Source organism: Hoplias malabaricus, chromosome 5, assembly GCF_029633855.1.
Source record: "Hoplias malabaricus isolate fHopMal1 chromosome 5, fHopMal1.hap1, whole genome shotgun sequence".
Lineage (NCBI taxonomy): Eukaryota > Metazoa > Chordata > Actinopteri > Characiformes > Erythrinidae > Hoplias > Hoplias malabaricus.
Genome location: NC_089804.1, coordinates 3,213,875 through 3,223,874, shown reverse-complemented (window position 1 = coordinate 3,223,874; position 10,000 = coordinate 3,213,875). Strand labels below are relative to the sequence as shown.

The 10,000-nt window shown below is 48.1% G+C and overlaps 1 protein-coding gene across 1 annotated transcript in view; it reads left to right on the top strand.

The window, feature by feature from the left end:
• Nucleotides 1–10,000, top strand: part of LOC136696418 (cadherin-24) — a 56,812-nt gene that overhangs the window by 10,969 nt on the left and 35,843 nt on the right. Inside the window, 3 exon segments of the mRNA XM_066670817.1 lie at nt 5,922–6,216; nt 6,773–6,892; nt 9,365–9,532. Coding sequence (XP_066526914.1) covers nt 5,922–6,216; nt 6,773–6,892; nt 9,365–9,532 — 583 coding nt within the window.

Genomic DNA, 10,000 nt, shown 5'->3' with positions numbered 1-10,000 from the left:
AGTGTTTGAGCGACAGGGTGAGTGTGTGAGTGACTGGGTGAGTGGCTGGGTGAGTATGTGAGTGACTTCGTGATTGTGTGAGTGACTGAGTGAGTGACTGGGTGAGTGTTTGAGTGACAGGGTGAGTGTGTGAGTGACTGGGTGAATGTGTGTGTGACTGGGTGAGTGTGTGGGTGACTGAGTGAGTGGCTGGGTGAGTGTGTGAGTGACTGGGTGAGTGGCTGGCTAAGTGTGTTAGTGACTGGGTGAGTGTGTGAGTGACTGGGTGAGATTGTGAGTGACAGGGTGAGTGTGTGAGTGACAGGGTTAGTGTGTGAAACTGTCCACAGACATGAGTTAAAGGGTGAGTGTGTGAGTGACTGTGTGAGTGTTTGAGTGACAGAATGAGTCTGTGAGTGACAGGGTTAGTGTGTGAAACTGTCCACAGGTATGAGTTAATGGGTGAGTGTGTGAGTGACTGGGTGAGTGTGAGAGTGACTTGGTGAGTGTGTGAGTGACTGGGTGAATATGTGAGTGACTGGGGGAGTGTGAGAGTGACTGGGTGAGTGTGAGACTGACTGGGTGAGTGTGAGACTGACTTGGTGAGTGTGTTAGTGACTGAGTGTGAGTGTGTGAGTGACTGGGTGAATATGTGAGTGACTGGGTGAGTGTGAGAGTGATTGTGTGTGTGTGTGAGTGACTGGGTGAGTGTGAGAGTGACTGGGTGAATGTGAGAGTGACTGGGTGAATATGTGAGTGACTGAGTGTGAGTGTGTGAGTGACTGGGTGAGTGTGAGAGTGACTGGGTGAATGTGAGAGTGACTGGGTGAGTGTGTGAGTGACAGGGGGAGTGTGAGAGTGACTGGGTGAGTGTGAGAGTGACTGGGTGAGTGTGTTAGTGACTGAGTGTGAGTGTGTGAGTGACTGGGTGAATATGTGAGTGACTGGGTGAGTGTGAGAGTGATTGTGTGTGTGTGTGAGTGACTGGGTGAGTGTGAGAGTGATTGTGTGTGTGTGTGAGTGACTGGGTGAGTGTGAGAGTGACTGGGTGAATGTGAGAGTGACTGGGTGAATATGTGAGTGACTGAGTGTGAGTGTGTGAGTGACTGGGTGAGTGTGAGAGTGACCGGGGGAGTGTGAGCGTGACTGAGTGTGAGAGTGACTGGGTGAGTCTGAGAGTGACTGGTTGAGTATGTGAGTGACTGGGTGAGAGTGAAAGTGACTGGGTGAGAGTGAGAGTGACTGGGTGAGTGTGAGTGACTGGGTGAGAGTAAAAGTGACTGAGTGAGTGTGTGAGTGACTGGGTGAGTGTGTGTGTGTGACTGGGTGATTGTGAGCGTGACTGAGTGTGAGAGTGACTGGGTGAGTGTGTGTGACTGGGTGAATGTGAGCTTGACTGAGTGTGAGTGTGTGAGTGACTGGGTGAGTGTGTGTGACTGGGTGAATGTGAGCTTGACTGAGTGTGAGTGTGTGAGTGACTGGGTGAGTGTGAGAGTGACTGGGTGAGTATGTGAGTGTGTGATAGAGTCAGTTGAATCCACCACTCTGGTTTGTCTGATAGACTCTGGGTGGAGGTTGATCAGACCTCAGCAGACACTTGAGCTTCAGCACAGGCTCCTGTTCAGCGCCTAATTTCAGCACTGATTTAAGGAGGATGCTTCATACCATGTCAGCGGTAAGAGTGGGCTGTGAGTTCTTGTGTGTGCGAGTGTGAGTGTGTGTGAGTGCGTGTATGTGTGTGTGTGTGTGTGTGTTATCCTGTTGAGAATACTTTCTCAGTGGGGGGTAATGGTATCTCTGAGCTAACGTGGTGAAATTAAGCGGATTTGAACAGCGCCGTTGACGCTGGAATCACAGCACATTTCTGCCTGTTTTTAAGCCTCAAAGGAGAAGGCTGGAATTTATAAAACGAGGACATCGCCAGAGGAACACACTCACACACACACACACACACACACACACACACACACACACACACACACACACACATGCCTCTTCCACAGAAACATCAGGGTAAGCAGTTCGGGGGAATCTAAGCATGGGTCAGTAAACAGCATGTCTCAGCAGCTCCCAGCTGAACACTGAGTGTGTGTGTGTGTGTGCAGTATCAGATTACACCGCTAGCTTTCGGACCTCAGCATCCACTCACTAGATTTTTTCTCTTTGATCTCTGACCTTGAAAAAGTCCAGAAACTTTTGAATCTAAAGAAGTATTTTCTCAGGTGCTGGGGAGTAACAGCAGGTGAAGACCCTCAGCCCTGCGTCAGACATCACTCTCTGACTCCTCTGGGTTGAGGTGAGAAGCTCATTAAGGGTCTCCTCTAAAGAGAGTGCTTTATGGACTAAGGTGTTTCTCATATGGCTTAGTTCTTGCCTCGACCCGGAGCCATTAGTAAGAGAGAGTTATCTAAGACAGGGCTCATTCTCAGTTGTCTTAGTTCTTGCTTCGACCCAGAGCCGTCAGAGAGAGGGAGTATTCTGAGGATGTTTGTGCTTGTGGTTTGTAAGTGTAAATGTGTATTCGAGCCATGGTAAGCCTAAGTGTGTGTGTGTGTGTGTGTGTGTGTGTGTGCACTAGTTCCTGATGTAAACATCTCTGCTGTGTCAGGTTCGTGATTCGTTGTGAAGGTTCCAGCGGCTCTTCAAACGCCTGTGTGTTAATGATACTAAAGAGCGGTCAGTGGTGTGTGGACATTAGAGTCCAGGCCTCGAGGCAATGAAAGAAGTCCAGCTGTGGACAGAGTGCGTGTGTGTGTGTGTGTGTGTACATGAATGCAAGCACTCACTGCTATTACAATTACTACTATGAATAATATCATAATAATAATTATTATTATTATTATCTTTCATATTAAAGTTATTATTCCTGCTACTAATTATAGCACTAATGCTAATTCTATTGTAACAATAACACCACTGTTAATATTAATGCTAATAAGAATAATAATAGTGCACATGGAAGAGACACAAGGACAGACTTGGTAAAGTTGAAGAATAATGAGTAATGTTAGTTCTCTCTATCTCTCTCTCTCTCTCTCTCTCTCTCTCTCTCTCTCTCACACACACACACACACACACACACACATATGATTCACTTGTTTATCATGATTAGTCACAGCAATTCATTGAAAACACACACAGACACACACACGAGAAGAGAAGGATAGAGCACAAGGAGTAAAAGTTGAGCAGAAGAGAGGAGGGGAATAGAGGGAATTGAAGAAGGAGAAGAAGAAAAAGTAGAAGAGTGTGCTAAAGGAGTGTGGACCCCCAGACTTCTGCAGTAATGATGGAGAGAAGAATGGAGCGTGAGATTGGACGAGTCTGAGAGAGACAGAGAGAGAGAGAGAGAGAGAGAGAGAGAGAGAATGACAAGAAAATAGAGCCATGACAGAGAGAAAAAAGAGGAGAGGAAACAGCAGATGGACACAGACAGGATGGAAAGAAAGAGAGAGAGAGAGAGAGAGAGAGAGAGATGGACAGAGGAGACGGAGGGTGTGTGTGTGTGTGTGGTAACAGATGGAGAAAAACAGCTGAGCGAAGGAGAGAAGAGAAAATACAGATGGACAGACAGCCGGAGAGAGAGAGAGTGAGAGAAGGAGAGCAAGAGGGAGAATGAAGAGAGAAAAATGTGGACAGATAGAGTGAGTTAGAAAAAGGGAGACAGAAAGAGAGAGGGGGAAGAGACAAGACGAGAGATGGGTCGAGTGAAAGAGAGAATGGAAGGGAAGGAGAGAGAGAGAGAGAGAGAGAGAGAGAGAGAGAGAGAATGAGTATGAGTATGATTCAGAGGAAGTCTGTTCATCATATGAGCAGCATCTCTGCACTCGTTTACTCTCCCCCGCTCCGGAGCGGTCCCCTGTGATTTGATTGGTTGGCTGAGTTAATGAGTTTTTCCGCTTGGCCAATCACGGTGCTGTGAGTGTGAGTGGACACACACCTGGCTCCCCGCGCTCCGGACACTGGGCTTCTCTCCGTCATGTGCCTCCTGATTATCCGGCTTTACTGTCCACGGGGGTCCTGGAGGTCCTGGTCCAGATGGAGCTTCTAATGTTGGTCCTCCTCCAGCAAACACTCGAACCCTTCACACACTCACACACACACACACACACACACACAACACACACACACACACACACACACACCAGTCTGACCAGTGCCAGCTGTTTGGAATGACCACAGCAAACTGGGCTTCAACGATGAGGTTGGATTTACCTTTCAGTTAGTGTCTATCCGCTGTCCTTTGGTGTTCTCACTCTATCTCATCCCAAAGGGAACGCCGTTCCACTGTTCCACAGCACAGTAAAGGTGGGCTGCACATCCCACTAGCCCGAGTCTTCTCAAAGACACTGACCACTGTCCGATCTGTGTGTTCTCTTTCACGGTGTGTTACGTAACCCAAACAGAACCGTTCTGGACTCAGCCCAAAGGCATTCAGTCCAGAACCAGCCTCCCGAGATGCTCCAAGTCCTCCTCCCTCCAAGCACACATTCAGACCTGACCGCTGCCAGCAGCTCTTAATGACCGTAACGCACTGCTCTTTCATGTTCCGACTGGATGGACACCATTGTTGTGAGGATCTGATGGCATTGGAGAGAAGTAGCTCTCATCATGGTCCAAGAAATCCTCCCCCAACACACCATCTACACACAACTGTGATTTAACAAGAGGGTGTTCTCATAACGGGGTTGTCTTCCAATCCACAACCACCTAGTGCCCTTAGATTCTAGTGCCCTAGATTTGTTACACGTACACTCCACAGACTGCAGATTGACACTGGATTAACATCCCTCCCCAATATCAGTGGTAAAGGGTGCACTGTTGTGGACTGAGTGGACGGTGATGGACCGGACTCATCAGTGTCTAGTCCGGGAATGCTGTGGATTGACTGGGTGTGTGTCCAGTTGAGAAAATGGAGGAGGCTGTGCTTCATGTCAGCGTTTCATTCTTATCAAAGCTGCGCGTTAGAAATCAATACCCGGGCATTACCCGCTCTGCTCGTCCCGTACTCCTCGTCTGGATTGATCTCAGAGCGGGTCAGGGCTCGGGCGGGGGACGGGGGGTGGGGGGTCTTTGATGTCGAACTCCGGTTTGAGAGAATGGATGTGAGGGTGGGGTGCGGAGGTGTTCTCCCGCTGTTCCAGATCAAACCCCTGCCTGGTTCACAAAGAAAGTCTGGGTGACGCAAGCGTCTGAGAGACCCTTAAAATGTGCGAGAGAGGAGCCCTGCCCTCTCTGAGTGATTGAAAAATGCACAATGGTGGGGGGGAGAGCAGGAGCGCAGGAGGGTGGGCGATGACTGTAGCACTAGAGGAAGGCGGGACTGTCAGTAACACCCATCGTGATTATTAGCCTTATGCTAAAGGCCTGCGGAGCTGCTCTGAATGGCGTAGACCACACATCTAGAGCCCTACCCACTGCCCAACCCCAGTTCTGGCTGCACACTGAGGGTAGAAATCAAAAGGCAGTGGGTGAGCCACAATACGGCATTATCCACGAGCTTCACTGGTGATAAACTAACACTCCTCAGGGGCTTAGGCGCACCTCTTAGTCTCTGCACATTAACAACTTTGCACTTGCACTTTACACAGACCACTCTTTACGGTAGAATGTATGTGAGTGTGTGGTGAATCCTGCTTTGCCTGGAAAATCACACGTGTTATACTTCAAAATGATATATTGCCATCGATGGGACGTCTTTTTCAGGGAAGTCCATGGTTATTTCAGCAGGTGCTAAACCCACGTGGCTTTGCAGACACAGAAATGAAAAATCTAAGAAATAGGAAAAACCAAACCACCATTTCTTTTCAAATGAAAAAAAAAATTCCAAAAATAATTTCCTACTTTCCCTTTTAGCTTCCAACGTCAGAAAATTGAACTGATAAACATCACACAGACCTTATTACCTGACTTCCCTCCTTCTTTCCTCTCACCTCCTTCAGCTCCATTCCAGCATGGACCGAGGGGACGGACGCACCAAGTACATCCTTAAAGGCGAAGGGGCGGGGTCAGTGTTTGTGATTGACAGCAAAACCGGAAACATTCATGTGACGAAGCCGCTGGACCGGGAGGAGAAGGACCAGTACCGTCTGATCGCCACGGCAACAGACCGGCAGACGGGCCGGCCCCTGGAGGCCTCGTCCCAGTTCATCATCAGAGTCCAGGACATCAACGACAACTCGCCGGTGTTCGCCAACACGCACTACAGCGCCACTGTGCCAGAGATGGCCAGCATCGGTACTGCAGCCTCAGACATATGAATTAAGGGAGATAGGGGGGAGGGGCCAAAGGGGGTGACACTGTCCATCTTCTGTAAGAGGAACCCACCCAGGACCCCGAGACCCTGCAGCTGGGGGCGGGTGCACATTAGAGACAGCAGTGAAGTCTAGAAACTATTCAAATAGTGTGTGGCATGTTGGGAACCCCCTTAAAAATTAATGCTATTGTTTTAACAACAAAAATGAATAAAACATTAAGTTTAAATGCATTATTTAAATGATTGACTCATTTGTATTTAAATTAACATTCTCTTCCAGTGGTCTTTATCCAAACAGAGTTTACTGCCTGCTTTTCTCCGCACTCTCTTCATGGTTTTTCAAACACAGTCTCTCTTTGATCCCCTTTCTTTCTTCCTCACACGTCTTCACCGCTTTCTCCACCTCCTCCGCCTTTCTTTTCCTAATTCACTTTCTATATATATCTCCGCTACGTCGCTCTCTTTATACTCCATTCATTTCCCTCTCTCTCTTCCCCTCCCACTTCCTCTGTCTTTCTCTCTGTTTGCGTCTCTCAGGGACGTCTGTTATTCAGGTTACTGCCACAGACGCCGATGATGAGACGTACGGCAACAGCGCCAAACTGGTGTACTCGCTGGTCCAGGGGCAGCAGTATTTCACAGTGGACCCTCAGTCAGGTCAGTGCTGCACTGTTCTAGCAGTCGTCCAGTGGCTGGAACGTATTTTAATGTGTTACGAATATTATTATCAATTCTTTAATAAAATATTGAAATCTTGGTCAAAATGAGAGCGAAGATTGTCCACAAAAGGGTCAGTCTGTGCAGCAAAGAAGGGGCGTGGTCACAACTTTGTGCTGAACTTTGTGAGAGAATGTTTATAAAAACACTTCTCAGCGCGAGATCTCAGTGTTTCGGTCTCTCACCGTCTCCCTAACTCAGGAGAAATCTCAGTCCGTGTCGGTCAAGGTCTGACACCACTGCTGAATGAGCCTGACCTTCCAGCCCTCAGACAGCTCTGCAGGAGAAACCTGGGTTGTGCTACGTCCGTCAATCAGAGGGTCAATTAAGGACAGTGCTGTGGTCTGAAGTCCAAAGTTCAGCTTGTTTTTAGGAACAATGGATGTCCAGATCGCTGTGTCAGAGACAAAAGAAGACCTTCCAGTCTGTTATCAGTGAAAGGTGCATAAGCCAACATCTGTCCTGGCCTGAAGGGGGCGTCAGTGACCCCAGAATGTGTGATCTATGTATGTGAGAAGGTAACACTGATGTGTAGAACTGTACTGGGATTTTAGAGAGACATATGCTACCATCGATGTGACGTCTTTTTCAGGGAAGTCCATGGTTATTTCAGCAGGAGCTAGAACCTTGTGCTACAACAGAGGACTTCGTAGACTCTTGCTTGACCGGTCTGCAGCAGTTTGGGAGGTCAAGGGCAGGGTGTGGGGGTCCCAAAACTTTCATAACTCTAAATACTTCATAACTTTATACATAAAGAAATTCATAAAAGTGTTTCCAGAAACCATTCGTAACAAATGTGTACTTAAATTCATATGTAGTTTAAGAAGTTCAGGTGCAGTTCTGCCATAGAATTTCATGAAGGCCACTAATTTAATTTATTTTTAAAAAATGAGTTAGTTTTATGCACAGAGTTGGCACTTTATATGTATTTATTTAAACACTAATTTCTGAAAATCAATATATATATATATATATATTTGAAAACATAATTGTATTCTATTTATATGTCCAATAACAACAAAAATCTAATTAATTATCTTGAATTATGTAGTTAGTATGTTCTTAGTGTGTTCTCATTGTGTCTGTGTGGGTTTCCTCCGGGTGACTGTCTGTGAGGAGTGTGGTGTGTTCTCTCTGTGTCTGCATGGGTTTCCTCTGGGTGACTGTCTGTGAGGAGTGTGGTGTGTTCTCCCTGTGTCTGCGTGGGTTTCCTCCGGGTGACTGTCTGTTAGGAGAGTGGTGTGTTCTCTCTGTGTCTGCGTGGGTTTCCTCCGGGTGACTGTCTGTTAGGAGAGTGGTGTGTTCTCTCTGTGTCTGCGTGGGTTTCCTCCGGGTGACTATCTGTGAGGAGTGTGGTGTGTTCTCCCTGCGTCTGCATGGGTTTCCTCCGGGTGACTGTCTGTGAGGAGTGTGGTGTGTTCTCTCTGTGTCTGCATGGGTTTCCTCCGGGTGACTGTCTGTTAGGAGTGTGGTGTGTTCTCTCTGTGTCTGCGTGGGTTTCCTCCGGGTGACTGTTAGGAGTGTGGTGTGTTCTCTCTGTGTCTGCATGGGTTTCCTCCGGGTGACTGTGAGAAGTGTGGTGTGTTCTCTCTGTGTCTGTGTGGGTTTCCTCCGGGTGACTGTCTGTTAGGAGAGTGGTGTGTTCTCTCTGTGTCTGCGTGGGTTTCCTCCGGGTGACTGTCTGTGAGGAGTGTGGTGTGTTCTCCCTGTGTCTGCGTGGGTTTCCTCCGGGTGACTGTCTGTGAGGAGTGTGGTGTGTTCTCCCTGTGTCTGCGTGGGTTTCCTCCGGGTGACTGTCTGTGAGGAGTGTCGTGTGTTCTCCCTGTGTCTGCGTGGGTTTCCTCCGGGTGACTGTCTGTGAGGAGTGTCGTGTGTTCTCCCTGTGTCTGCGTGGGTTTCCTCCAGGTGATTGTCTTGCGCCCAGTGATTCTGGGTAGAGTCTGGATCCACCTTTGCCCTGAACTGGATAAGGGTTACAGACAGTGAATGAATGAATGAATTAAACTAATATTTTTCCAGTGTAACAGTAAATATATAAATGTGTTCTTTGGTAAGAAATTTGGTGATGCAACACGTAGGAACAGTTAGTGTTATGATGTTCATGCTTGATTTATACCAGTAAAGTAAAGACTTCTGGGAAAAAAAGACTTTTTTTCTTCACTTTTCCACTGGTGCTGCTTTTCCAGCGCAGATTCAGAGGCGGAGTCAAGAAAGAACTACTGATAACTCTTCTTGCTTTTGGGAAACACTCTTCTTAACAGCTACGTCTTTCTGAACGTGGTCTGCATTAATGTCCGTGGATAAACACGCCGCAGATCTGTCTCCTGTGTGTCATGACGAAGAGGAGAATCAGACCACACATGGTACCATCATGAACAGTCCTCCTCTCTCTCTCTCTCTCTCTCTCTGCAGGTATCGTCCGCACTGCAGTCTCTGACATGGACCGTGAGCTCCAGTCTCAGTACGTCCTGGTGCTGCAGGCCAGAGACATGGGTGGGCACCTGGGGGGGCTCACAGGGACCACCACGGTGACGGTCCACCTCAGCGACGTGAACGACAACCCGCCCCGCTTCACCAGCAGTGAGTTCATTACCAAATCAATCCAGAGTCATGCGTGCCGTTCTGTTTCTGTGGGGCTGGATACGGACATATCACACACACACACACACACACACACACTCACACATTGTCCTCTGGTTATCTTTTTGTGTTTCTGTAAATGTGCCTCTTCATGTTTACCACCCAGACGAGTGTGCCTTAGTATGGGAGAGTGTATGTGACACATGATGTAACTCTTTGAAACTTGCTCACACAGAGTGTGTGTGTGTGTGTGTGAGAGAGAGAGAGAGACAGAGAGAGTGTATTGTGTGAACTGTTCCTCTGATTTGGCCACTGCTACACACTCTCCACTGTACAGCGGCTGTTTGAAGAGCTTGGAAATGTAAAACGTTACGCAGCGTAGAGAAGCTGCTTATAGTGGCCGTGTGTGTGTGTATGTGTGTGTGTGTGTGTGTGTGTGTGTGTGTGTGTGTGTCTCGCGGGACGTAG